The following is a 27,036-nucleotide window of genomic DNA, read 5'->3' as shown; positions in this document are numbered from 1 at the left end:
TGGAAAGCTTTTGGATAAAACTGAAAGGAACCAAAACCAAATTATGTCCTTCTCCCCCTTTGGTAGAAATGAGTTCAGAAAACAGATCTCAGGCCTGGAACAGAATAGTGATGAGGAATTTCGATTGTCTGAGCATCTGCTGTCATATTCTTTCTGCTTAAAGTGTATCAGCTAATTTTTGACTTGCCTGAATTATATCATCCATCAAAAGGTGTAGCAACCAGCAAAGAACACTTCTATTTCATAAAAAAGGGAAAAGGGCCCACATGTTCAAAAAATATTTATAGCAGCTTTTTTTGTGGTGGCGAAAAAATTGGAAATTGAGGGGATGCCCAAAAATTAAGGAATGGCTGAACAAGTTGTGGCATATGAATGGAATGGAATATTGTTGTTCCATAAGAAATGATGAGCAGTCAGATTTCAGAAAAACCTGGAAAGACTTCCATAAACTGATGCTGAGTGAAGTGAGCAGAACCAGGAGAATATCGTACACAGTGACAGCAACATTGTGTGGTGACCAACTTTGATAGACTTAGCTCTTCTCGGCAATACAATGATCTTAGACAATCCCAAAAGACTCATGATGGAAAATACAATCCACATCCAGAGAAAGAACAATGAAGTCTGAATGCAGATTGAAGCATACTATTTTCTCTTTTTTTCTTCTTGTGTTTTTTTCCCTTTTGTTCTGATTCTTCTTTCACAACATGACTAATGTGGAAATATGTTTAATATGATTGTACATGTATAGCCTGTATCAGATTGCATGCCATCTTAGGGAGGATAGGTAGAGGGGAAAATTTAGAACTCAAAATCTTATAAAAGTGAATTTTGAAAACTAAAAACAGATAAATAAATGTTTTATTAAAAAAAAATTCTATTTTGGATCAGATTCTTCATAGCAAAGAGTAACTGGTCACTTGGGTGGAAGTGATTAGGGTATGGGAACTTTGCTACCACCAAACATTTTACTATGAATATCTTGTTATATGTTGGACTTTTGATCCCTTGGGCCAAAAGTATTTAAAACTTTAGTAATTTTTCTTACATAATTTGAAATGGAATAGAGTATTATGAAGTAAGAAATTTAAAATAAGAGAATTCAGAGAAAATCCCTTTCTGTATATGAACCACATGTTGGATACTAAAAAATGGCAGATGTGATTCCTAAGCCATTGTCAGTAATCTTTGAAAGTCATGAAAATCAAAAAGAGAGGTATGACTGGATCAGAGGGTAAATGGCCTGGTTTTCAAAAGAGGAAAGAGAATTGAGTCTGTATAGACTATAGGCCAATGAGCTTGACTTTAGTTCCTGGTAAAATTCTAGGATGTTATTAAAGGGGAATGGTCATTGAACATCATCCTGAAAAGGAAACAATGATCATAAAAGCCATTATAACTTCATTAACAATAAAACAAAGCATGATTTACTAATCTCATTTCCCTTTTTGACGGTTATTAGACTGGTAGGTCAGAGAAATGTTATAGATACAACTTACCTGGATTTTAACAAAGCGTTTGCTTTTCTTATGCAGTCGTGTATAAAAGAAAATTATGTAGGCTAGATGATAGTATACTTAAATGGATTCAAAACTAGTCGAATAGTTGAACCCCAGTTTAACTTTAATGTCTGTCCTTTACTCCAGTTCCATATGCTATTGATATCTCCACTTTGATGTCTCACAGCATCTCAAATTCAGTATGTTTAAAAAAACAGAACTTATTTCTTCTCCCTTAAACTTGCTGTACTTTCAAACTTACTTATTCTCATTGAGGATGCCACTATTGACCCAGCTTTGCAAACTTGGAGCTGTCTTCCACTTTTCTGGCTCCCACAAGCTCTATATCCAGTTGGTTAATCCACAACATTTCTTGCATTTGTTCCCTTCTCTCTACACACATGGCTACTACCCTTGTTCAGACCTTTATCATTTCTCATTCAACTATTGCAAACTCTTAACTGTTGTCCCTGATTCCAGTTTCTCTTCTCCCTGTTGAATCTTCCAGTCTTAAGGTATAAATTTGCTGCCTTGTTCAAAAATGTTCAGTGGCCTTCTTTTGCCTCTAAGATAAAACACACACTCCTCAGCCCGTTGTTGAAAGCTCTCTGTCATTTGACACCAGCCTGCATTTTCAGGCTTATTTCACTGCTCCACTTTCTGTGCTCTATTCCCTAATGCTGTTCCTTCAGCTTCTCATTCCATCTTCTTCCATGCCTTTGCAATAGCTGTTGCTCGTACTGGAAATACAGTCTGTCTTCTCCTCTTCCTCTTAGAAGAATCTTACCTTTTTTAAAGGATTAGCTCAGCTGCCATATCCTATGCAAAACTTTTCCTGATCCTCCCTCTCCCTCTTCAAATTATCTTGTATTTATTAATGTGTAAACATGCAGTATCTCCCACCAAAATGTAAACTTCAGGGGACCAGGACTGTTTTTTGTTTTTGTCTTTATAGCTTCAGCACCTAGCACTGTGCCTTGGACCTAATAGCTACTTAATAAATGTTTGTTTAATTGAATCTTGGGCTTGATTCAACAATGATGTCCTCCATCGTGAGGAAGACACTTCTTCATCTTCGTTGTGATCACCAGTCCCTCTATTACGATGGTGATTTCACAGTGAGGTTGAAAAAGGGGTTTAGGAGAAAGCAAAGTATAGCAAGAAACAGTGAGAGAAGATTATGTTCGGAGAGGATATTTATGTTCTTTTTCCATGTGTGGTTTTTCTGCATTCACAACACACGTTCTTGAAGCACTAGTAGTCCGCTGGGGGCTACATTTCCTGCCAATGGTGACTTTTTTGACTTGTATCTCGTGAAGACCTGTGTAGTCTTTTTTCAAAGGTCGCGCCTCTGTAAGCCCAGTGTAGTAGCTAGTTTGGCAGTAAGAATAAGTTTGTAAAGGAAGGGGTAGGATTCTTTTCCCTAACAACTCTGTGAAGGTTAAAATGAAGCATGCCTCGACCGAAGCCTTTCTTCGAGAAGAAAAGCTTCAAAAGAGCACCAACCCCTGGCAGCCCTGGGCTAGGTCCTAGAACAATAATTGACCTTGGGGACGCTAGGGCCTTCCTTGTCCCTCATGTTTTTCAAGGGATATATCTTTCTGATATACTTCACTAGAGACACTTCTCACCTCCCCAGCCCTCTGCTTGCCCCACCGCCAACAGCCCAGGGGAAAAAAACAACCTGACTGAATAATTAGGCCATGCTGGGTAGCCTACTACTGATTTTTTTATAACTCAGATAGAGCTGACAACCATGCAAAACATTGCAAACCTGTGTTGGCTACAGATTTATTACGTTGTCCCACCTACACAAATAATTCATGCTTCTGCATCGATGTCCAGAAAAAACAAATCAACAAAAGGCTGGGCTTCTTCATGCAGAGTGGCCACATTTCCACTGATGCAGTGCACCGGAAATACCCAGGCTCCAGGACTGCAGAGCTAGCATTTTGTGATTTAAAAAAAAAAATTTTTTTTACATGAAAGATAAAGTGCATTTTCAAATGATTGAAGGTTGGTGGGAGGTGTAAATGTGGGCACTTGTCACATTAATTCCTCAGATGATTAAGTTCTTTTTCATTTCTTTAAAGCTGTTTGTAGTTGGGTTTGATGTCCTTGTTCTGGGGGAGTATGTTGTAGCAGTTACCAAGGTGACTTTAGCTGACTTTCAATAATTTTCTCCCTCCATCTTGAGATTTTCTAGATGCAGCCTTGTATGTCGTTGATTTTTCTGTCACCCCCACCTCCCTGTGACTGTTAATCTGCATTCTTATTTGTGCTAAAAGATAATTGATTCTTGGAGTGAGGTATTCTACATTCATGGAGTTCTATAATCCCAAGCCCAAGCTCTAATAATAAGAAACAGAAGACCAGGATCTTAGTGGGACCCAGCCCAGAATACTGTTGGTCTCAGTGGAGGCCACGCCTAAAGCCATTCATCCTGAGACATCCTGTAGTTTTCATGAGTTATACTGTTATATTTCTTAAACTGAAGGCAGCTTTGATGTTTCTCCAGTTAAAAATGGAGCTCTTCCCCAATCAGGTTAGGTAGAATCAGGATGCCATCAAACTTAGAGTTGGTAGTAACAGTAGTGCAGTACAAAGAATACTGGGCCTGGGCTGAAGACCTGTCTGTAACTCTGTGAGACCTCGAGCAAGTCACTTTCCTTCTCTGGGCTTTACTTTCCTCATCTAAAATCTCTGAGAGGCTTTCCATCTTTGATATTCTGTGAGTATCTTGGCTCTATTGCTGAGCTGTTTTAACGATCTGGTCAGAGTATATGCTGAAAAGAAAGAGGTGGGAAGAGTGATTGTGGAAAAGGCTGCTTCAGACTAGTTTGTGGAAGACAAGCCAAATCATAGTATTGAAACTGACCAGAGAGATTGAGCATATTATTTATGTAGCAGAGTAAACCACCTCACTTTGCCAGTGGTAAATTCTTTCACATTTGGTGTCACCTTTTATCCTTTTGCTTTCTGACTTCCTGTCCTTCTTCCCAGGCCTATTCCCTTACCAACATGGCTTACTTTAGCCATTGCTCCTGAAGAAAAGCCAAGAAGCTTTTGATGATCCCCCCCTTCAGTACTTTCACCACTGTGGTTACACATAGGGATATTTGGTCTGCTTTTCCATGGCTGGCAAGTCCCAAGATTCTGGGTGGCTCTTAAAGCTGGAATGATAAATAAATTGAGCTTTTCACCCAGCATTTTGATAGACACTTGGGTAATTGTTTTGAGGTTCACAATCCAAAACCAGAATCCGGTCTTTTGAATGGTGTCAGTGGGTAACCAACAGTTCTGATTAAGTGCTTTTGAAAGGTTGTCAGAGCAGCTGAATTTGAAAGAGTAAACGTTACTTTGCAAATGTACCAAGTAACCCAGCTGTAGGGAGCACAGGGTTGGGAATTGGGATAGTAGCATCTACCTCTCACTTTCAGCGGGGATCAAGAAGAGAAGAATCCTCAGGCCAAGCTCCCCACGCCATGTGAGCTGGACTATCTTTGGGAGGACATCTGGTATTGGGTGGTGAAATGGGGCTAATGGAGAAGTCTCAGTTTTGCTATTTTGCAGTTGACCCCAAAAATTGTTTTGTCCAGCCAGAGGCCTCTCATCCTTACTTGCTCTCTGAAGAGAGCCCCATTTCCTCCCCCACATTGAGGATTGTATCATTTCCTGGCCAGCTAAGGGATGTTTATGTTGCTGCAGCTCCCTGCCCATTGGGGGTTGGGGAGCACAAGCAGGGAGGGTTTGTGTACTAAAAGCCAAATCTCATGTCCCTGACACTTAGGGGTCAACTGGAAGGAAGTTCTTAGAATTTAGTCTTACAATACACTCCCATTCCAACCTTGATGAAATGGAAGTCTGGGTTCTTGAAAGCTTTTGCTGAGATTTAGAGGACAATGCTAGCCACTTTGGCACAATCTGAAACCAAGTCCAAGTTTGTGGCAAAAACCTACCAGATTCTTCCTCTTTCTGCCCCAAGGAGGTCCCATTATATCCTACTATTGGGTTATATTTGATTACACCCAGTATGAAGCAACCTTGCCTGTCCCTCTTTTCTTTATAAAGTACTGAAATTGCTGGTGTTAATTTGTGCTGAATTTGTGTTTGTTTCATAGGAGTCGCAAGGACAGTTTAGAAAGCGAGAGCTCAGCAGCTATTATTCCCCATGAGCTAATTCGCACACGACAGCTTGAAAGTGTACATCTGAAATTCAACCAGGAGTCTGGAGCACTAATTCCACTTTGTCTGAGGTGAGCAAGAGGCACAGACCAGACCTGTTCCTATTTGCCCTCTAGTGTGAGGTTTGCAGTGTCCCAGTTTGGTCTCCAGGTGGCGCTCTTCCATTCACAGGACACCTCCTCTCTCCATCCCTTCCCAAACCACCACAGTCTGCTGCAATCTGAAATGTGATCCAGAACACTCAAGAAACCATCAGCCTTTGGCACACACGTTTCCCCCACTGAGGTTGCCTCTTGCCCACAGGGCTGGGCACAGCCTGAGTTTCAGGGATCGGGAGTGGAGGACTTCTTTTGAAGCTTCAGTTAATGTCTGTGTGGAAGAGAACGTGTGGTCTTCAGAACCTAGAACTGGTTGCACTGGGTCATGTCTTAGGAATTCTTACACACAGCATGATGCCAGATTGGGAACTCTATTCTTCCAAACCCCCATACCATTGTGCCTTAAGGCTCTAGCTTGTATATATGGGAAAAAGTTACATTTGCAGCAGGATGGGACCAACTGGTTCAGGGCATTGTTACCAAGAAGAGGCTTCCCCTCTTCATTTTCTCTCAGCCCATGTCAACCATGACCATCCTTGCATCTTTGGGTGGAGGGATAGACAAAGGGGGTACCATTTTTCCATTTCCTTAGCATTTCCACTTCTATCACCTTCAACCTGTCACCTGCACTAGTCATCTCATAGACTCTGAAAGCTAAGACATGAGTGACCCCTCAATCCATGTGATGACTCCACCTTCTCCAAGATAAAACAGTTGACCAGGAAAATTGTTGATCACCCAGTCTTCTTAGGGGTGACTGGCTGTCTGGCCAGGAAAACCTACCATTTCTCCAGAGATCAGTTTTGTGAAGTCCTCACCTTAGGAGAATAACAGTCTTCTCAGCACTAGTCTGTCATGGGACAAGACATTCTGGAAGATTGGTATCCATTTTTCTTGTTGACCTTCTAATCCAAAATGACCAGTTTAAACTCCAAACCCATTGCTAGCCTAGAGGCTCCATCTGGGACCAAGAAATCCAGCTTTGTCCCTTCTGCCACTTACATCAATGCCAGAAATACAAATTCTATGGTTGAAACTCAACTCAGAGTCCCATGGACAATGTATAAGACAGAATCAGATGCAGCTGGGCTTCTCCACAGCCCTTTGGAGTTCAGCCCTGGGTTTGATGTCATAAAAATTAATAAGAATAACTCCCTAACTCAGGAAATAGTGATCCAGAAGAAGAGGGATACATTTCTTACCTCTCCTCTCCCCTCCCTGCTAGGGCACTCCAGTTGTTGGGTACTGGTTAGTGGAAAAGGTCTAGGGTAGAAACTTTTTAAATTTGGAATTTCCATCATACTCTGTAAGTTAAAGTCCTTGTGCATCTCAGTAAATAGGAGCTTGGATGAGAACTAGTAGGGGTTTGAGGGGGTAGGCCTGTACAAATTCGGACCCAAGCCTAGGAAAGACTACTTCCTTTAAGGCTGCTTGTGTTTGGACTTGGCTTAGGACATTGGTTTTGGGATGGGTTAATTCAGAGTAGTCTGATGAAAGAAAGAGCAGAAATTCACTTCTTTTTCAAATAGTGGTATTTATTCTACTATTTTACTCTCATTTTCACCCTGTCAATTTTCAAGGGTATGGATTGGGAATAACTTAACATTTAACCAACATAAATTCATTCATGCTTTTATTCAACAAATATTTACTGACAGTCTCTTATTTTGAGTGCCCTGTTTGAACTCCTTGGGTTGGTTATTCAGATGCCAGGCCAGATGGGAGAGCAAAGATTTCTTAGTGACAACATTGGGAGGCAGGTGCATCTGATATAGGCTCAGAAGCATGATTTGTACAGCTGTAAAGGCCTGACAAGTGGAGCCCAGGATAGAGTGCTGAGCCTGCAGTTAGGAAGACCTGAGTTCAAATCTAGCCTCAGACACTAGCTTTATTATCCTGGGCAAGTCACTTAACCCTGTTTGCCTCAGTTTCCTCATCTGTAAAATGAGGTGGAGAAGGAAATGGCAAATCACTCCAGTATCTCTGCCAAGAAGACCCCAGATGGGGTCATGAAGAGTCAGACATGACTGAAATGAAACAACAATAAAAACAACAAAAGACTAACAGATTAGACTGCCAGCACAGGCTCACAGGTCTAATTTTTTCCTTCTTGACCACTCATAGAGCGACTTTGGGAAAGTCCTATTGCTTCTTTGTGCTTCAGCTTTTATCTTTAAAATAAAAGGATTGGCCTTGATTATTTGCTAGCCCTCCCATCTCTGACAGTCTGTGTCTCTGAGGGCTTAGAACCACTTAGAAGAATGGTGCTGAGAGAAGTACCCACAAAAGAGCTTATCTTTAAAGACTCTGGCAGAAAATTTACTTTAGTTCCTGCCTCTGAAAGTGGAGAAGAAACATTTTGTCTCCACTTCCTTTCTAACCATTTTGGGGGGATGTTTTGGCAAGAACACAATACCTAATAGGCCCCCAGAGACAATGCCATTCATCCATCTTGGGACTTGTTCTTCAGGAGCCTTGCTCCTCACTTTCTTCTTTTTTGTCCCTCGCAGGGGCAGACTGTTACATGGACGGCACTTTACATATAAGAGTATTACAGGGGATACAGCCATCACATTTGTATCGACGGGAGTGGAAGGCGCCTTTGCCACTGAAGAGCATCCATATGCAGCCCATGGACCCTGGTTACAAGTGAGAAGGCCTTTTTTTCTTCTCTCCCCTCTTCCTTTCCAATGCCCAAGGCCCTCCTCTCCCCATCTGGCTCTATTTCACCAACCTCTATGTCAGAGGATCTGGTGGTAAGTTGTTTTTCTTAAACAATAGGTGGGCATACTCTCTCACAGGATGCCCTGGGACAGTAGGTATTGTTTGAGGGTGATTTCAAGAAAGCCCTCATTGGGGCAGCTAGGTGGCGCAGTAGATAGAGCACTGGTCCTGAAGTCAGGAGGACCTGAGTTCAAATCCGGCCTCAGACCAAACACTTGACACATACTAGCTGTGTGACCTTGAGCAAGTCACTTAACCCCGATTGCCTCGCTAAAATAAAAAAAAAAAAAAAAGCCCTCATTATCTGGTGGACAACCAGAGCGTGGTCCTTACACCACCAGTACCAAGCAAAAATTATTCTAGAGAACAAAGGTATTGCAGATACCTCACTGTAGGAACCAGCTATGCTTCTGATCAGCCAATTGTACTTCTCTGTCCAATTCCCCTCTAGCTTTGTTCGAGTTGTTTCCACAAAAGCCTCACAGATTTGGACTTCCACTTTAAATCTGGGGAAGCAGAACTTTCTGTGCTTTAGGAGTGCTGGGGGAAATAAGTGAATATGGGAACCATCATTCAATTAGTATACAAATCACTTGTGTCCCACATATGCAGGAATCCCTCTGGACTTTTATCTGAAGCCACAAGCATAGACTAGACAGAGCCAGGTTCTGTGGCATGGGTAGCACCTAATTTAGCCATCTTTCTCCAGCATCCATTGTGACTAGGTCTGGGCCTAGCCACACGAGGAAGGAATCTACTTGATGTATTGGCAGCTCTCATTCCTTTTTGTACTCTTTTTTTAGGGAGTGCAGAGCTCCAAGCAGCTTCAGAATTGGCTGCTAGGTAGGGAGTAAGAGGCTGCTGGGTCTTTCGTCCTACATGCCACACTTCCCCTTCCCCTCTCACCTTTTAAATCCTCTCTTCTCTCTGTAGCTTATTGTCATTTTGGTCTGCCATACTTCCAGAGCCACTGGAGAATGGTTGGGGAGGGCAGGAGAGGGGGCAGCAGGGAGTCATACCTCTCTACCAATAGAGAAAGAAAATCATATATCCTACCTTGAACTTTGTAAACTGTAGAGCACTGTACGTATATGTCAGCTATGGTGGTTGTTGTTATTAACTGCAATGGGGAGTGACCCTGGGAGACTTGCATTTCATTCATTTGGAAAAAGGAACTGTACTGGTTCTGGTGGTAAACAGTATTAACTACGATGGGGGAGGGGGGGAGATCCTTAATGTTTCTTTGATAAATATGTATGTGGTGTGTGTGTATCTGCCTAAGCTGGCAGTAGAATTTCTTCTCCTCTATGCCCCCGCCCACTAAAAAACCACTAACCCTTAATTAAAACAAATAGAAAACAGAGGACACCCTGCTGCACAGTACAGACCAAGCCATGGTAGAAATTGAATCTAGTCCTTTAGGGATAGTGTGCTCCATAAATTATCTTGACTTTTTCCACAGTCATTATTACATTGTTTCATAACAAAATTACTTTGAACCATAAAGTTATAAATACATTTTTAAAGTCCCACTTGGTAACATTAGATTTCTGTGTGTGGTGTTGGTAGTTACTGTAACAAAGGTTCTGAAGTGTAACACTTGAAATGAGCCCCACACACAAGTGGAAGCATCTGCTTCTGTCCCACTCCTCTTCTCTTCCCAATTTTCCCCTCTCTCAAGCCATGCTCTCCTAGCCTAGGCAAGCTTCTCTGTTCAGTGGAGAATGTGAAGGGGAGGGCCTCTTCCCCCCCCCCCCACCCCGCCCCGGCGGAGCGTGTATCCTGGGGGAGGGAGAGGCCTGGTGCTGGAGAGAATATATGTGACACCAGCACAGGCCCAGCCTCTGAGAGTTAATGATTCATAATTCCCAGCAGATGATGCATGCTGACAGGTCTCAGCAGAAATGTCCTCAGGATAGCATTAATATGTATTAAAGGTTCAAACAAACTTTCTCGGGAGAGAATAGATTTGGGTATTCCGAACATGGGAACACGTTTCATTCAGTTATACTTCAGAAAGAGCCCTTGACTCTAAACTGGTATTCAGAATTTAGCCAACACTCCTTTTCTTAGCAGCAGGGGAGCTTCCAGGGCGATAAACCCCAGAGCCCCAAACCACTTCTGTGGCTAAAAAGGGGAGAAACAGGTGCTGCCACTGTCCTCCATTGGGTCATGGAACTAAGTCCTCCAGCCACTGCCCAAGCTTCCACTGGTGGTTCTGACTGAGAAGTCATCAGAACCCTGCTGTCACACAGGTTGCACTTCTTAAGGTTTTGTTTTCTTTTTTTTTTTTTAATTTTTAGGCAATTGGGGTTAAGTGACTTGCCCAGGGTCACACAGCTAGTAAGTACCAAGTGTTTGGTCTGAGACCAGATTTGAACTCAGGTCCTCCTGACTTTAGGACCAGTGCTCTATCCACTGCGCCACCTAGCTGCCCCAAGTTTCCATTTTCTTACGGCTTACCTCCTGGCCCTCAGACACTTAATAAAGCCAGATGAGCAGGACAACAATTTAAGTTTGGACTTTGAGGCTCAACTGCCTCCTTAAAATACCCTAGAGACCCAGCTGTGGTGGTGAAGCTAGGCTGGAGCCATGGACCACTCAGACCACGTAGTTCTTGAGTATAGGTTCCCAGCACATTTGGGGAAGCCACAGGTGGGGAAGGGAGATGACCTTTTTTGGCCACTGAGAACCAGTGCTAGACTTTGCTCTCCCAGCCCCCAGTTTACTCGTAGGCAGCCCCCTCAGCAAAGACTGGGCACACATGGCTCACTGACACTATTTGACATGCTCCCCAGCAGTGGGCCGTTGCCCTGGGAACCCAGGGGAAGTGGTGGGAATGAACCCATCCGTCTCACTGTATTTCAATAAAGTTGCTGTGCTCAGAGCTGCTTAATCAAAGGCTTGTGTTATTGGACTCATTAGTGTGGTCCGCCACAGGGGCCTGCTCACGTGGGAGCTCCCAGGAAAGACTGGCATTCGCTCTTTCTGTCTTAAGCACTCTCTGGCTTATGAGTTGTTTCTCTGGTCTTTTCTCAGGAGCCCTGGGAAGCCTTTAGACCCTTCCCCAGCCTGTTTCCTAGCCAGTTAGCTACCTAGTCCTCCCAAGGACCAAGCAGTCAACATTTTTCATGACTGACCATTTATGAGTCCACAGCCTTACAGATGCTGTCACTGCAAATTCACATTGTGGCAATCTGGAGCTGTAATCACTTCCAGGTTTGTAGATCTCACTGCATACAAGTCCTGGATGCTACAGACTGATCCTGTCAGATGCTCTGCTGAGTTCCTGAGTGCTGGACTTGCAATTACAAATGAGTGCATAGTCAGTGGTCTTCCACCCCCATGGGTAGAGCCATACACTAACTGCCCTACCCCATGTAGGACTATAGTCTTTTTAATGCTCTGAGTAAAAATAGCCCTTACCCTCCCCAAAGACCAGGTATCTTATCAATATTGAGAAGAAATGGGGACATTTCCCAAATTGGCCAGGCCATTTTAAGGGATTCTAAGGCTCCTGGGAGCCTAGAAGAGCCTACTGAGTGCATCAGGTAAGTAGATAAAAGCTGCCTATTCACTTGGCTGCTACTTAGGGTTGAATTGGGAGGAGCCAAGGGATAACTTTCTTACATCAGCCTCCAAGACTTGGAAGCTGCTTCTCCTAGTCTTGGCACCTTGCTTTGGCTCCTAGCCCAGTTCTGTTATCTACTGGGAAAAAGGCACAATGAAGTCTCCTGTAAGACAGTCTTCCCATCACTGCCCTTGAAGAAGGAGATAGGAGGAGAAGAAGAAGCAAAGATTTGGAGGAGGCATAAAAAGCCAGGAGGACATGAGGAACCTTTAGTCTCTCTGAGGAGCTCCCTAGGAGGCCCCAGAAATGGTAGGAAAAGAGAGAGTCACAGAACCAGTCTCTCCCCCACTCCCACCCTCTTTGGCACTCCTACCCCACAGCTCACTGCCTGGTTGGCCCATACCAAGTACCTGCTCTTTATTTTCTCCCCCACACTATCTCTGTTGCTTTTCCCCAACTCCTCGAGGTTGGTGTCCATTCGTTGCCTGTTCCAGTGAAGTGAAGCAGTATTTGTTTGTAGTGATAGGGAGTGTGAAAGACCTTTCTAATTTTACATAGCCAAAGAGATATACCTGAGGAGAGGCGGGCTTCCTTCTTGACCCTCATTTCTTTCATTTCTGTACTATTCAGCCTCTCTTTGGGACCAGGAAAGGGACAGGAGGGGGGTGGGGAACAATTTTAAGATGGAGTGGTGGTGAGCAGCTAGGTGGCAAAGTGGATAGAGCATCAGCCCTGGAGTCAGAAGGACCTTAGTTCAAATCCGGCCTTAGACATGATACTCACTAGCTGTATGACCCTAGGCAAGTCACTTAACCCCATTGCCTCACCCCCCCCCCAAAAAAAAAAAGATTATTAGCTCCTCAGCCTACTGAGAGTCCTTACAGAGAAGGGGAAAGCACTTCTAGAACCAGTGACTAACAAACCTTCCTCAAGTCTGTCAATATTGCCCTCTTAGGCTTCTGTATAGGAACCTGGCCCAAAGAGGAGGCCACCAGGGAATCAGTTTTTGAAATAGGGAAGCTCTTAGGCCAGAAGGTCAAATCGGGCTCATATCCTTGCATATAATGATATGATATTTTCCCCAGCATTTAAAGTTTTTGTGAAGCTTTTTCAGCCATGTAATGCTTGGTAACTTTTACAAGTGTCCCCCTTTCCCTAAACATCTCCCACTAGACATTGACTCAGAGGCCTGTCACTTGAAAAAGGTTAGAAATTGGATGCTGCTGTGTCTACAGAAATGTAATCTGCTGTATTAGGCCATATTGGAGAGTCAGATGCCTGGGTTTAGTTCCCAGCTATTTCTCTGATTTAGAGGTTCAAGAGGTAAACCTTGGAAGTCCCTGACCTAAGTCACAAGCCAGCACTTAGTGCTGCTATCAGGAAACTGGGTTGTAGTACATGTACAGGTCCTTTTGAAACCTTTAAATATTTCCCACTGTGAAGTGAGAAGAAAAGTACATGAAATTCTTCTCCTAGCAACAGACAGCCTCACAGATCTGTGGTAACAAGGGTGTCTGAGCTCTGGCTTCTGCTTCTAGAGGAAGAGGAAAGACTGGACCCCTTTTTAGACAGTTGTTGATCTCTTATTCTTTATAGTGCAGGCAGCCCAGAGTACTGGAAACCTGATGACCACTGCAGTGAACTTTCTACCACCTACTGAGAACAGGAAATGAAACTTGAGGCCCAGTAGGCTACCATCTTTCAGGAGCCTGGGCCAGGCCTGGCGAAAGGGGATAGGGGGTGCTCCAGTTTGAGTTTGGGGGGCTTTAGCATTGTTGCAAATTAAAATATTCCCCACCTCTATGGCTGCATGTACTGAAGCAGCTCCTTGGCAGGCTCTGTGAAGAGTGAAAAAAAGCACATTTCCTTTCCTGAAAGAAGAGGGGAGAGGAGGGGAACAGCCAAACTTGTTGGGAAACAAGAACATGTCAACATTTAGAGCAAACAAGGCCCTGGACAAAGTGTGGATTGTCTAACAGGAGGGAAGGACTGGGCATTGTCAGGCACTGTTTGCAGACTCAGAAATATTATTGACCACAAATGTTTGAATTGGTGTCAAATCAGCAGCAGCTGTGCTCCCTCCTGCAGCCTCCCAGGATCCCTGGCACAACCAGGCTTGCCCAGGGTAGGCACTGATGAAAGATATGTGGCTTCTTTTCTGGTTCATTTCTAGAACTTCCCAGGGATGGGGAGTGTGTGTGGTGCTTTTTATTCTCTCAGCCAACCAGTTTGTCACCAAGCACGTGATTTGTGCTGATGTCACCCTCTGGCCTAATGGGACAGGGCCAGAGCCAGAGTCAGGAACTGACACCGTGTCTATGTCCTGAACCTGTGGGAGAACCACAGAATCTTTCCCTACCTTCCTTCTACCACAGCTGAACTGTTTGAAAGTTGATAGAGCTACAATAATTGGCTCACCCCTTTCAGCTGCCCTAAGACTACCCTCTAGCTTAGAGCAGTAGTCTCAAATGCAAATAAAAAGGTGCCCCACCCATGACCCATGCCTAATGATCTCTGCAGGCCACATAATGACCTTTGAAAACCACATATTAATATTACCTTTGTTCTATTGTATTTTTATTTTATTTTGTTAAATATTTCCCAGTTACACTTTCATCTGGCTCAAGGTTACACCTGCAGCCAGTGTTATAGACACCTCTGTTCTAGAGCAAGGCCATGAGTCCTCCTTTTTCTGACCAGGAGCTTTTTATCAGGGTTAACTTGTCTCTCTCATCCATCCCTTGAGTGCGTGTGCTTCAACACCGAAGGCTTGGGATAGATAACAAAGTCAGTCATCAACACTATGGAGGCAGAACACCCTGTTGTAGTTAGAGTAGCAATTTCCTTGACTGTGGAGCAGGTAGTTGGACCAGGAGATCCAGCCTTTAATACTCACTGTTTCCTTCTGGGAAACCTCTGTTTGCTTTGGGTTTTTAACCTTCTGCCCAACTACACATCAGAAACATTGGGGGTGAGGGAGGGGAGAAGGAGAGAAAAACATTTGGAAATTCCATTCTAGAGGTGTTTCCAACCTGCTCCCCAACCCATCATCATAAGCTTAGGTGTCCTTCCTTTAACCATATATCACTGCAAAAAAAAAAAAAAAATGGAATAGGTCGACCATAGGGGTATTATGCAATCAGAGCACTTCCTAGGCCTAGTAGATAGGGAGCATCCTGGCCATTGGACTTTTAGTATATTCCCCTGCCACCTTGCCCCAGACATAAAAAGGATGCCCGAAGCTAGGCCATCATCCTTCCTCAGACACAACCAGATTTCATGAGAGTGAAGCAGCCTCTAGTAGAGACACTGTCAGCTCTAAGCATAGCACACTAATAATGGTTTCATTTGGCTCCAGGACTGCCCATACTTTTCCCACAGTTGCATCACAACAGTTGGTCTATTACTCTTTGGAGAGCACCTAAGTTGCTCCATCATTGCTATCTATCTTCAGTGTCCTGTTGATAAGATCTGTTAACATTCTCCAGGCCCAGTTCTGAAATATACAAAGAACAGGGCTGTTCAACCTGAGCTTCTAAGGTTTAACTCCCAAAGGAAATTAAATGAGGTGCCTAGAGCTATGACAGTCTGTCATGTTTCTTTTCTGGGAATGTCACCTTAATATGCATATCTCATGTAATTTTTTAAAAAATTTAAACCACAACTTTAAAATAATGTGTAGTTTTTGGCAAGAACCTGCAATTGTTAGCACAGTGACAACAACAATAAAAGGGGGGGGTTAGAAAGACTTAATAGGACATTTTTCCCCTTCTACCCTCATGCTCTCTTTCCCCCAGCCTTTTAACAAATCACAACCAAGATAGTCCCGAAATTGTTGGTTTCCTTCCTAAAAGCAGGGTCATAGCTTCACTCCCTGCAACCAAGTCCCCTGCATATGCATACATATGTACCAAATCTGCTTTGTACTAGTGGGTCCATATGGCAGTTTACCAGCCCAGGAGATTGCCTTCAGTATAGCTAAGGGTGACATGCAGGATGGTTGAGGAAACTGGAAATGTTTTTCTCATTTGACTTCTTACTGGTCTCCCTGACTACATGGTAGTCATATTACTCTCTTTCTCTGTCCTTAGTATTCTAATGCAGTGCTATTCCAGGAAACTCTCTGACCTAGGTCCTTCTCTTCAGTAATCATATGTGGATGAGGAGTAACCCTAGTCTGACTGAGCAGAAGTAATTACACCTAATTGGGGTTTAGGTACACTATTGCATGTGCTAGCATTTGTCTGAGAAGATAGAGCTAGAAGTGTAAAAATGTGAACATGACCTTTGTCCCACCCACTTGGTCTGGTTATATTGAGGGCTGGGGAGGAATTGTGAAGAAACTAGGAGCTTTTAACAGAAATGGTAGGCTTATAAAGCATGAAAAAGCTTTAGAGCAGCAAGAGCTCACGTGAGACTGACCAAGGGCCTTGTGTGCCTAGAAAAGGTCACTTACATGGTAGTCTTTTGGTCAAGGACCCCCACAGGCCATTAAGTAGGTTCTTTGTGAAGAGAAGTTTCAGTTTGAAACAGAAGTAGGGCCCAAGAGAAAAGGAATAATGACTGTCCAAGAAGTCTCTTTAGAGGATTGCCTTGGTTGAGTTTTTGTCATAGTCTCCCTGCTTTGTGTCAGTCTCCACAGAAGGCCAGGATTTTCCTCCAAAGTATGATGGAAATATATAGTGTCTAGAATCTTGTGCCTTCTCAGTAAGTCTCTTCTGTATTCCTCTTCATTTGGGACCCGGGTATACACCTCTTTCCTTATGAATCTCCTTCCCCCCCCCACCATCCATCCTTCCCTAATTCTCCCCTTTATGCTACAGCCTGACTTCCTCCACTATTGGACTCTCTGATAGTCTTCCTTAAGGTATAATCTGGGCATCTTAGAACCTCTTGAAAAAATCTTCCTTTTGGGTTTTCCATCCCATCCTATCTCCTGTGCTATGTTATCATAAGCATATCTTGACCCATTCATACATCCTGAAGTCAGGGATCACCTTATCATTCGAGCTTTCTCTTTTTCGCCCCTCTATTCCTTTGTTATGGAGATTCATACTTCCTATCAAGGCTCAATCAGTTCTCTTTTTTTTTTTATTTTTTTTTTTTAGGCAATTAGGGTTAAGTGACTTGCCCAGGGTCACACAGCTAGTAAGTGTCAAGTGTTTGGTCTGAGACCGTATTTGAACTCAGGTCCTCCTGATTTCAGGACCAGTGCTCTATACACTGTACCACCTAGCTGCTCCTCAATCAGTTCTCCTAACCACTAGCAAAAGGGACATGCTAGTTTCATTATCTTCCCACCTAAGACTGTGAGCCAGCCGGCTTCTGCTCTGATAAAGGACACTATTTCAGTCATCCCATTCTTGTACCTTTCACATTTTCTTCCCCTTCATCCTGAAATAATCCTTCCATATCTGTATCATAACTAAAAGTCCTTTCAGCCCCATCAAAAAGCACCCATATATCAATCTATGAAGTACCAGCAGGAACAAGCCAGAAGTATAGAACATGATTGCTACTCCTCTTCCCCCGAAGGAGCTGAATTCATATTTAGCCAAGGTAACTAACAGGACTGATTACATATGAACATACCTGTCGTGTATAATGTAAGATCATATGTGCTTCATTGCTAGATTCTGTGATATAGGTCGTAGTTAGTGTCGGAAGTAAGAGGAGAGAAATCAGTTAAGGCTGAAGTAATCAGGGGGAGGCTTTCTAGAGAAGGCATTTAAGCCAAAACTTGAAAGATATGCAAGTTTGAGGGAATAACATGAAAACAGGCATGATGATGGGAATAAGCAAGGCATGTCCAGTGTGCACTTCAGTGAGTGGTAGATGGAAGTAGACTTGATGTGGTAGAAAGTAATGAGCCATTATAGGGTTTGATGTGATGAGAGCAATACTTTATTTTTGAATAAATATTTTATTTTTCCCAATTACATGTAAAAACAATTTTTAACATTCATTTTTTAAAATTTTGAGTTCCAAATTTTCTCATTCCCTCCTTCCTCTCCCCACCTCTCTGAGATGGTAAGCAATTTGATATAGGTTATACATATGCAATCATGCAAAACATATTTCCACATTACTCATATTGTGAAGAAGACACAGACAAAAAAAACTACGAAAAAAATTTAAAAGGGAAAAACAGTATACTTCAATCTACATTCAGATTCCATCAGTTCTTTCTCTGGAGGTGGATAGCATTTTCTATCATTAGTTCTTTGGAATTGTCTTGGATCATTGTATTACTGAGAATAGCTAAGTTATTCACAGTTATTCATTGTACAGTATTGCTGTTACTGTATATAATGTTCTCCTGGTTCTGTTCACTTCATCAGTTCATGTAAGTCTTCCCAGGTTTTTCTGAAATCATCCTGCTTGTCATTTCTTATAGAACAATAGTGTTCCATTACATTCATATACCACAACTTGTTCAGCCATTCCGCAATTGATGGGCATCCCCTCAATTTCTAGTTTGTTGCCACCACAAAAGAAGCTTCAGAGCAATGCTTTAGAAAAAGTTATCTGGTAGTTATGTTTTGTAGAATGAACTAGAGAAAGACACTAGAGGAAGGGAAAGCAGCAAGGAGACTGATGCAGTCAGTAGTCCAGGAGAGAGGTAATGCAGGCCTGGACAAGGGTGGTAGCAATGGGAACAGAGATTGGGGGGGGGGGGGGGGGGGATTTATATGTACAAGGGATGTTTTAATGGGGAAAAAAAAAAACAGACAAGACCTGATGACTGATTAGATGTGATAGATGAGGGAGAAGGAGGAGTTACCAGATAACCTGGTTATTGATGGGATCTATATGACTAGTAGATGGCAGTGCCCTTGATAGAGTCAGAGAAGTCAGAAACACTTGGCATATACAGAATGCTGGGCAAGGATCCTAAAATTTAAAGCTGGAAGGAACTGTAGAAATCACCAGGCCTGGTATATGAATCATCGAACTGCAGGGTTAGAAGGTACCTGAAAAGTTATCTAACCCAGCCCATATCAAAAGCTGGGACCCCTTTTACAGGATCCCCAACAAGCTGTCATTCTGCTTGTGCTAAATTAAGCCCTCCCACGTGCCCAGAAAGCAGGACCCTGGTGCATTGGGGTTGGGGATACAAGGTAGAACTAGAGGAGGAAGGAGCTTTGTGGATCTGTTTTCACTATAACTGCATCAAACAGTGCACAAAAAAAAGAGTAAAAATCTTTTTCTTCTCCCATATTTCAAACTACTTCCCAGAACTAGCACTAGCAAATACTGGCCAGTGACTGGAAAACCAGACTTGTGTCAACTCCCAGGCCTACTAGTTTTCTCTTTCTTCCATTGCTGTTGTTCTCCTGGACAGTCTCCTTTTAGTCTCACTGCTTCTCCCCACACCTCAACCCCCCATTAGCACATTTGGAAAGATGAGGGACTCTCAAGAAAGGGGTAGGGGGGAGACAGGAGGAGCGCAGGCTGGCTTTGCAAAGGGAAAGGGGAACCAAAAGTGAGAGGCCTCGAACTGAAGAAAATGGACTCAACTCTTCTGTGGGCAAAAGAAGAGAGTCTGTTGCTACAATTAGATAAATCCCTGAGTATAAAAGCATAAAGCTCCTGTATCTCTGTTTCCAGATTCTGTTGACTGAAGAATTTGTAGAAAGAATGCTGGAAGACTTAGAAGATTTGACTTCTCCAGAGGAAGTAAGCCTATTTGTATCAGTCTCTGAAAACTTTATCCAGTCTTCAGGTGGGGTGGAGTGGGGGGTGGGGAGGAGAAGATTCTTAGTTAAATGGCTTTTTTTCTGACTTCCCCATCCCCTACTCCCACCCCTCAATCCTACTCCTCCCCCCCCACCATTCCTCCATTAGTCAGCCCCAGGCCACTGTAAGGATGCCTGCAAATTGTCTAAGTTACCAGCCCCCACTGAAAAGCCAGACCAGCCTTCATGCTGCTGCTCACTTCTTCCAGCCCCTGCTGTTAACTGGCCGATTGTGAACAGAAAGCACATGTTTGTTGCCAGATAGTATTCCATTTGGAAACACCCTGGTGGGCTGCTAGGGGACTCTTACTTTTTCTGTCAGAATGTCCACCTATTAGTTACCTTCACCATTGCCTCCCTTCCTCCATGAGTTCTCCCCACTTTTTGGGCCTCTACCAACCCTTGCCCCCAGAACCCAGGGAAGAGGCCTATGTTGAGGGCTGGGGCCTGTTCCTCTGCAACTCCACACCTATTACAACTGAAGGGCCCATAATCCTTTTCTTTTTCTCCTTCAGCTTTCTCTGTGTTCTCATTTGGAGAGACTTACCTCATCTTGGAAAGTCCCTTCCCACCCTCCCTCCCTCTAGTCTCTCCCCTCCCACTGAAAAACACCTCTGAGGGCTTTGGTTCTTGGTTTGTCTTAATGTCCAGGTTAACGTCACGTTAGAGAGCTGGAACAACATACCCTGATAATGCTGTATGTCTGTCCCCCAGCATCTAGGGAGAATAAGTCCTAACTTAGCTCTCCTCAACTGGGATCTTAGTGAAGCAAAAATCTTTCAGTTACCTTTCCTTGAGACTCAGGTCTCGGCCTGGGCTCCAGAACCAGAGTTTCCTTTCCCAGTTCTGGGGCCCAAGCATAGCCTATCAGGCACCTTTTTAATACAACATTTCTGTCTATGACTGAAAAGTTTTTGGGGTTCACCCAGGCCCTGGAGAGGTCTCGTGGCTCTCCAGTTCAAGACTTTTAATCCTTGTTTTAGGTAATTGGGAAATTGCTAAGGGTACTACTTTGCAGATAATACAGTATAATAGTGACCTGCCCCAGAAATGCACTTACTTCAAGTGAGTCTGTTCTTTCTTTTACACATACACAAGGTTATCATCCTTGGGATTTTGCGTAGGCCAGTGCTGCAGGGATCTCCATTCAAAGAGACCAAAGACAACAACTGGAAGCATTTCTGGACAGGCACTCATACACTTGTGTTCATGTACAAGCTCACTCATACAATGGCACTAGGCCAACTTCAGCTTTGAGGGTGGGTGCTGGGTGTTGGGGGAAGGAGAATGTAATGGTTTGGAGAGGAGAAAAGGGAGCCAGGGGAAGCTCAGGAAAGTAGGTCACCAAAAATAACCCTTTTCTTTTTTGCTTTCCTGACCAGTCTTCCCCTACACCCTGCCTCCTTTCTCTCACCTTCCCCTCACTACTCTCCCACATTCACCAATGACATGGGCCTCCTTAATCTAATTAAAGGGCAGGAATGAGCAAGAGACTTCACACTCATATCTTCCAACCCCAGAAATGGGCAAGCTGAACCCCTACGAGTCCTTGCCTTTTTTCTATTCCAAGCAGATTGCTTGGCTTGAAGTTCTTTTCTGATGGTAAGATACACATAGGGCCAATCTGTGATGTTATATGAAGTTTTCTGAAGAGCCCAATGTGCTCTGTTTTTGGGAAAGGAGGAAGTGACCTTCCTTTAATTTCCAAGAGATAGTTATTGGCCAAGTAACAGAAAAGATTTCAAAGTAACTTGGAAAGGTGGAAAGGCTAGAGTTGAAGCTTTTTCCTTCAGGAGCACAGATAGACTCTTGGAAACTTTAATACCCCCTCCCTGACCTTTAAGGGAAGGAAAGGCAGGACAGAGAGACCAGGCTCTTAGGAAGGAGGCCAGGGACTTTTATTTTTTGGAGACCTTTTTCAGTCATATGCAGTAAAGGATGTAGGAATCAGCTTCAGGAACCTCCTTTCTATATTTGCAAAAACCACTGTAGCTAGGAAGGCCAAGACCCTAACATCTGGATGCTCTAAGCCCCAAACTCTTAATGGGAATTTCCATGCTTTTGGCAAGAACAGGCCCAGAGAAGTGAGATATGGGTGGTAAGGAGAGGTTAGGAAACTTGCCTGCAACCATCTTTGGTTAATGATGTCAGAACACAGAAAAAAATGGTCTTGGCTTGGGAATCCTAGAATTTTGGTGTATTAGAATTTCTCCTTAGGGCTTAGGTTGGAGGCTGGGTTACCCATTGGGAAAAGCTAAAAGACACTTTAGGAGTAATCCAAACCTGCCCCCCCCTTCATTTTGCACATGAGAAAATTGAGGTTCAAAGATAGGAAGTAATTCAACCAAGATGTCTGGCAGAGCCAGGACTGATTAGAACCCAGGTCTCCCTTCAGTACTGTTTCTTTAGCACCAGGCAGAGGAAAAACCTGGGTAGAAGAATACATTCATTCCAGCTACCTACCTTTGTTCTGGCATTTGAAGTTGAAGTCATGTTCTCAGATGGTTGTTCTCTCCTCTCTTCCCATTTGTGCCCCCAGTTGGAAATGAGTCACCTGGACTGGGGTGGGGGAGGCTGTGGGTGAGGTGGGGGGAGTGAAATGAAGGCTTAGTTGGTTCTAGTTACTTCAACCCCAGAAAGTGGGGAGTAAGTTCTGCTAAGTATATATACTGTGCTTATCTGTTTCTGTTTCTCATTCACAGTTCAAACTTCCCAAGGAGTACAGCTGGCCAGAAAAAAAACTGAAAGTCTCCATTTTGCCAGACGTTGTGTTTGACAACCCACTGCACTAGCCCTGAATTCCGTCCCTTCCTTCAGATGACCATGAGAGCCCGGTCTAGCTCCCAAGTGACTCAACAGTGTAATGATTGCAGTAAAAAATGATTCCTGCAAATAAAAGGAAAAGAGAGAGACGATTACTGCACAGCCACTGCAGCCCACAATGGGGTGCATAAGCAGGGACTGGCCCCGGCTCCCCTCCACCTCACCTCTTATCTGGGGGCCAGGCCACTCCAGGCCCATTAGGAGTGAATGAGACCTTGTTCCAGCCCAGCTCAGGTCCCACCAGACCAAATGAGTGGCTAATGACTCTGTCATTCCACCTCTGGTTTGGGGATATGACTCTGGGACCCCTGACTTTGTTTTCCACAAGCTGACCTCACTCATCTATGCTTGCCCACTTCTGCAGGTCTGGGGAAGAGCCCTAGACCCACGGATTAAATGCTCTGGCTCCTCCTGACTCTGGAAACCTTTTGTTAGTCAAATTCCTCCTGGCTACAGAACAATTCCTCCGAGTATGTTTGGGGTTTTTTTTGTTTTGTTTTTTGTATTTTATTTTTTAGAAACCATATGGTATTTAATTGCTCCGCAAAGGTGTCTAGAAGCTGTCATGCATATTGGTTTTGTTTTTGTTTTAAGTGGAACTTGTTTTCAAGTTGAACTTTCTTCTCTTGGAAAAGGACTGGGGATACCTAGCTTTTCCCCTCCCACATCCCCCCACCCGGCCATGTCACTAGAAGGTGCTTAGTGTTTGCCAATGAATAGCTATGGTAGGGCCTTTTGGGCAGAAGGACTTTTCTTCACCAGCTCACAAACCATTGTGGATCCATAGAAAGGGTGTTCAGAAGCAGGAGGCATCTAGGTAGGAGTAGGGTGAAGCTATGTCTCTGGAGACCTGAGACCCCCTAACGTGATACTCAGCCCTGGCCCAACCCTTAACTAGGAAAGGCTGTGTTCTTGCCAGGTGGGTTGGGCTCCAGAAGCCTCAGGGAGCCCCTTGGCCTAAAACCGGCGCCTGTGAGGCGTGAGGACTGCGGCCAGCACTGCCCAGACTCTTGGAAACTTGGAGAAGATATCAGCCTCGCCTTCTCAGTGGGCTTCTCACTCTGACTGGGGCCAGCCTAGGAGAGGGAGAGTCTCAGCCCTTGCAGGCACCTCCCCCACCTCCAGCTAGCTCAGGGTTTGTGTGACCTTTTAGGTCCCCATTCTCTCTCCTCCCTCCTTTCTGATCTCATCTTCCCTCAGGCCCCCACAGCTCCAGGCTCTAGGAATTTCTAGTTTATTAAAAGCTAAAAAATAAACTTCCAACATCTGTCTTGTTATCATTTTGCAACAGCACATTCACCTCTTCTCCCTTCTTCCTAAATTCATTTATTTCCTTTATTTGTTCCTCTTTCTCTCATCTTTCCCCTTAGACCTCTGTCTTCTCCTGTACTTTTTTCCTTTGCACCTGTATCTCAGGCCTTTCTCTCTCTACATCTCTGACCTCTTTCTTCTACTGTATTTCTGGCTTCTTTCCCACTAACATCCTCTGCTTTATTCTGTATCTCTAGTGTTTTTCCCTTCACTTCTGTCCCTCCTTAAATCTCTGGCTTCTCCCCCCTGCATTTCTGGCCATTCTCCCACTTACATATTTTTGGCTTCTTGTATCCCTGGTCTCTATCTTCCTGCATCTCTGGTTTCAAGCCCTTTCGCCCCTGAGTGCGCCGCCCCCCCCATATCTCTAGTCCCTCCCTCCCTTTATCTCTGACTTCTCATCACTAATACTTTTTCTCCTGTCACTCAAGTACCTGACCCATCATCCTCATGTGACCTCCTTCATCTCCTGCATCAGGAGGACACATCACCACCACCTCCAAGGACACCAATCCAGTTCTGGCCTCCCAAGGCCTCCTTTTGGTTTCCTCCCACCCCAGACCTGAATGAAGTTGTTTTAGCCATGGAATTAAAGGACTATTTCTGGCACCATCCAACACACACTCCATAACATGAGAAGCATACCATAGGCCATGACATCCATCATGGCTCACAGAAAGCTGGCACAAGAGATGACAACCCCTCCAATGCCCAGTTAGGCAAAAAATTGTCCTGACCACTTCTCTAGGGAATTGAAGAGATGAAGACTGGTGCCAAAGATCAGAAGAAGATCGACATTAAACAGTCTCCAAGAACCCTCTTTCCTAATGGTCTCCAGAAAGGTTATGGTGAGTGAGACTTAATCTTGTGAACTATTAATGAACCTTAGATGTGAAGACAAACCAGTCCTATTCTGGAATACCCAAGTGTATCTTTCACTCAAGCCTAGGAATTCTTTAGCGTGAGCTTCATTCATGAAAAATATAGGTGTTGCATTTGCTGACCCCTGGTTCCCAAATACCCCAGCAAGGTTCCATCTTCATCCCATGTGCCCCTTTGCTGCCAGTTGCTGGCATCATTCACCCCAGCTAGATGATTGCCTTTTTAGTGTCTCTGATTCCAGTAGTGTTCTTTGGTCTTCTCTACTGCCACCATCTCCATCTCTTTTAAATTCTTCCACTTCTCTGCCTCATGGAAGGGAAAAAAAGATGCAGCCAGCCTGATCAGTCACTCCTCTCTAAGCCCCACCACCCCACAGTCCTCTCCACCAGCCCTTAGTTTTAATCTTAGTTTGGTGTCTAAGCCAAAGTCTCCCTTGGTACCAAAAGCACCGGGTTATTGCATGAGGAGGTTTAGGATTAATGGGTTGACTACCAGTATCAAGGACCTGGGTAGTCCTGTGTGAATGGGGAGAGCGTTATAAAGGATAGCCTAACTCGGGGAAGGTGACATGGAAGAATACATTGCCCAGAAAGCCCATTGGGCAGTCTGGAAGGCCAGTGGCCATAGACACATCTTACCCTTCCTATCCTAAGAACTGTTCTTCCTGGGCCCAGGACTTCATGTCCCTTTTCCAAAGTACTTTCCATACATGGCTGTGCATGTGCATGCTGCCTTTGTATTGTTTGTAGTCCTTCCCTTGGTGGAAGTTGGAAAGGAACAAGTTAGAGGGTCTTTATGGTTTTCCTGTGCAAGATTCTCAGAAAGAGTGAAACAGGGATCATCATTGAGCTCTTTTCTGACCCAGCTTTCCCTCAGACTTTGTAGACTCATCCTCCAGACAGAAACTCTTAGGAACTTGTATCCTGAACTGGGTATCTGCTCTTCCTTTTCCAACTTTGAACTCTCCCAGCTCCAAGGAAGGGTCCTTCCTTTTCTATAGCAGCTGATTCTTCATTGGTTCCACTCTAGGACTATTTTCTTCTCCCATCATTTCCTCATGTCTCAGATTCCATGGTAGCCCCTTTAAGGAAAAGGGGGAGCTCCCCAGTATTTACAATCTTGATGGCTCTCTGACTGGATAACAGTAAAGTCTTACAGGACACAGAGGCTTTCAAAATCTTGGGCAATGCTTGTCATTGTCACTTGTCACTTCTAGGCAATTATCCCTTAGAGGCTAAAGAATTGCTCACACCATCTCTGTGGGTCAGAGTGTAGGAATTCAGCCATGGTCATGCTCCATCTTAAGAACACTCTGGTCTTGCCTTGTCTTTTTCCAAAGGGGTGGCACAAGGGATAAGATAAGAGGAATGGGGAGAGGGCTCAGGGATCTGAAAAGGCTAGAGCACTTTTTGAAAAGAGACAGACCTAAAACTGTTTGGCCTGAATTTTGAAGTTTGGTGAAGAGCTGAACTATTGACATTCTACTGTGAGGCAGTCCCCCTTTCTCTGCTTTTTAACTAAGCTCTTTCCCTCTCTGGCTGAGAGGGCCTTGTGCCCAAAGGGAAGTGCTCAGTCCTGTCTTGGGTCAGGATACTGTAACTCAACTTCTCATTTTGTTACAAAAACCTGAAAGCTGCTTTGAGCAGAGCTTTTTTAATCTTTTGTATTAGTTTCTATTATCAGTGGTGACTTGGTTCCTGGGCACTGTGGCAGGCCAGGACTTTTGTAAGAATTTTTTCAGTGACTCACTGAAACCGTTTCCTTCCCGCCCCCTCTCCCTCAGTGTAATCTAAGTGCATTAAACATGTTTGCAGAACTACCCTTGTCCTGTGCTGCTTTCTGTCTGGGCAGGGGTGGAACAGAAGCCATGCCAGAACTAAGTTTTTTACATCCCAGGGGATTGGTAGGTGGCTCCACAGTGTCCCTGAGCTGTGGAATAATAGAGCTGAGGATGACCCTGAGAGGCAGTGGAAAGACCCCCTCAGGGCCTTGTTGAGATATGGAAAGGAGTAGGGGGAGGATTACTCAGTTGATAATTTTTCTGTCACACAAAATAATCATTTGTCCAGATCCCAACTCAGTACTCATAAATTCCTATAAGGTCATGGAGGGGAGGACTGGAGAGGAATAGGGAGCAGAACCTCTCTGCCCAAGCCCAACCCTGGAAGACAAGCCCCATCCAAAGCAGGGAATGATGAGAAAAA

The 27,036-nt window shown here is 44.1% G+C and overlaps 1 protein-coding gene across 2 annotated transcripts in view; it reads left to right on the top strand.

The window, feature by feature from the left end:
- SUFU (SUFU negative regulator of hedgehog signaling) overlaps positions 1–26,649 on the top strand; it is a 134,785-nt gene extending 108,136 nt beyond the window's left edge. For both annotated transcript variants that reach the window (XM_027851645.1, XM_027851644.1), the window contains exons 9-12: positions 5,621–5,755; positions 8,293–8,431; positions 19,689–19,757; positions 22,519–26,649. In XM_027851645.1, coding sequence (XP_027707446.1) covers positions 5,621–5,755; positions 8,293–8,431; positions 19,689–19,757; positions 22,519–22,608 — 433 coding nt within the window. In that variant the 3' untranslated portion in view covers positions 22,609–26,649. The remainder of the gene's footprint in view (positions 1–5,620; positions 5,756–8,292; positions 8,432–19,688; positions 19,758–22,518) is intronic.
- Positions 26,650–27,036: the final 387 nt, after the last annotated feature.

This window comes from Vombatus ursinus, unplaced genomic scaffold (assembly GCF_900497805.2).
Source record: "Vombatus ursinus unplaced genomic scaffold, bare-nosed wombat genome assembly UNPS02009205.1, whole genome shotgun sequence".
NCBI classification, from domain to species: domain Eukaryota; kingdom Metazoa; phylum Chordata; class Mammalia; order Diprotodontia; family Vombatidae; genus Vombatus; species Vombatus ursinus.
This window is presented reverse-complemented; position numbering and strand designations above follow the sequence as displayed.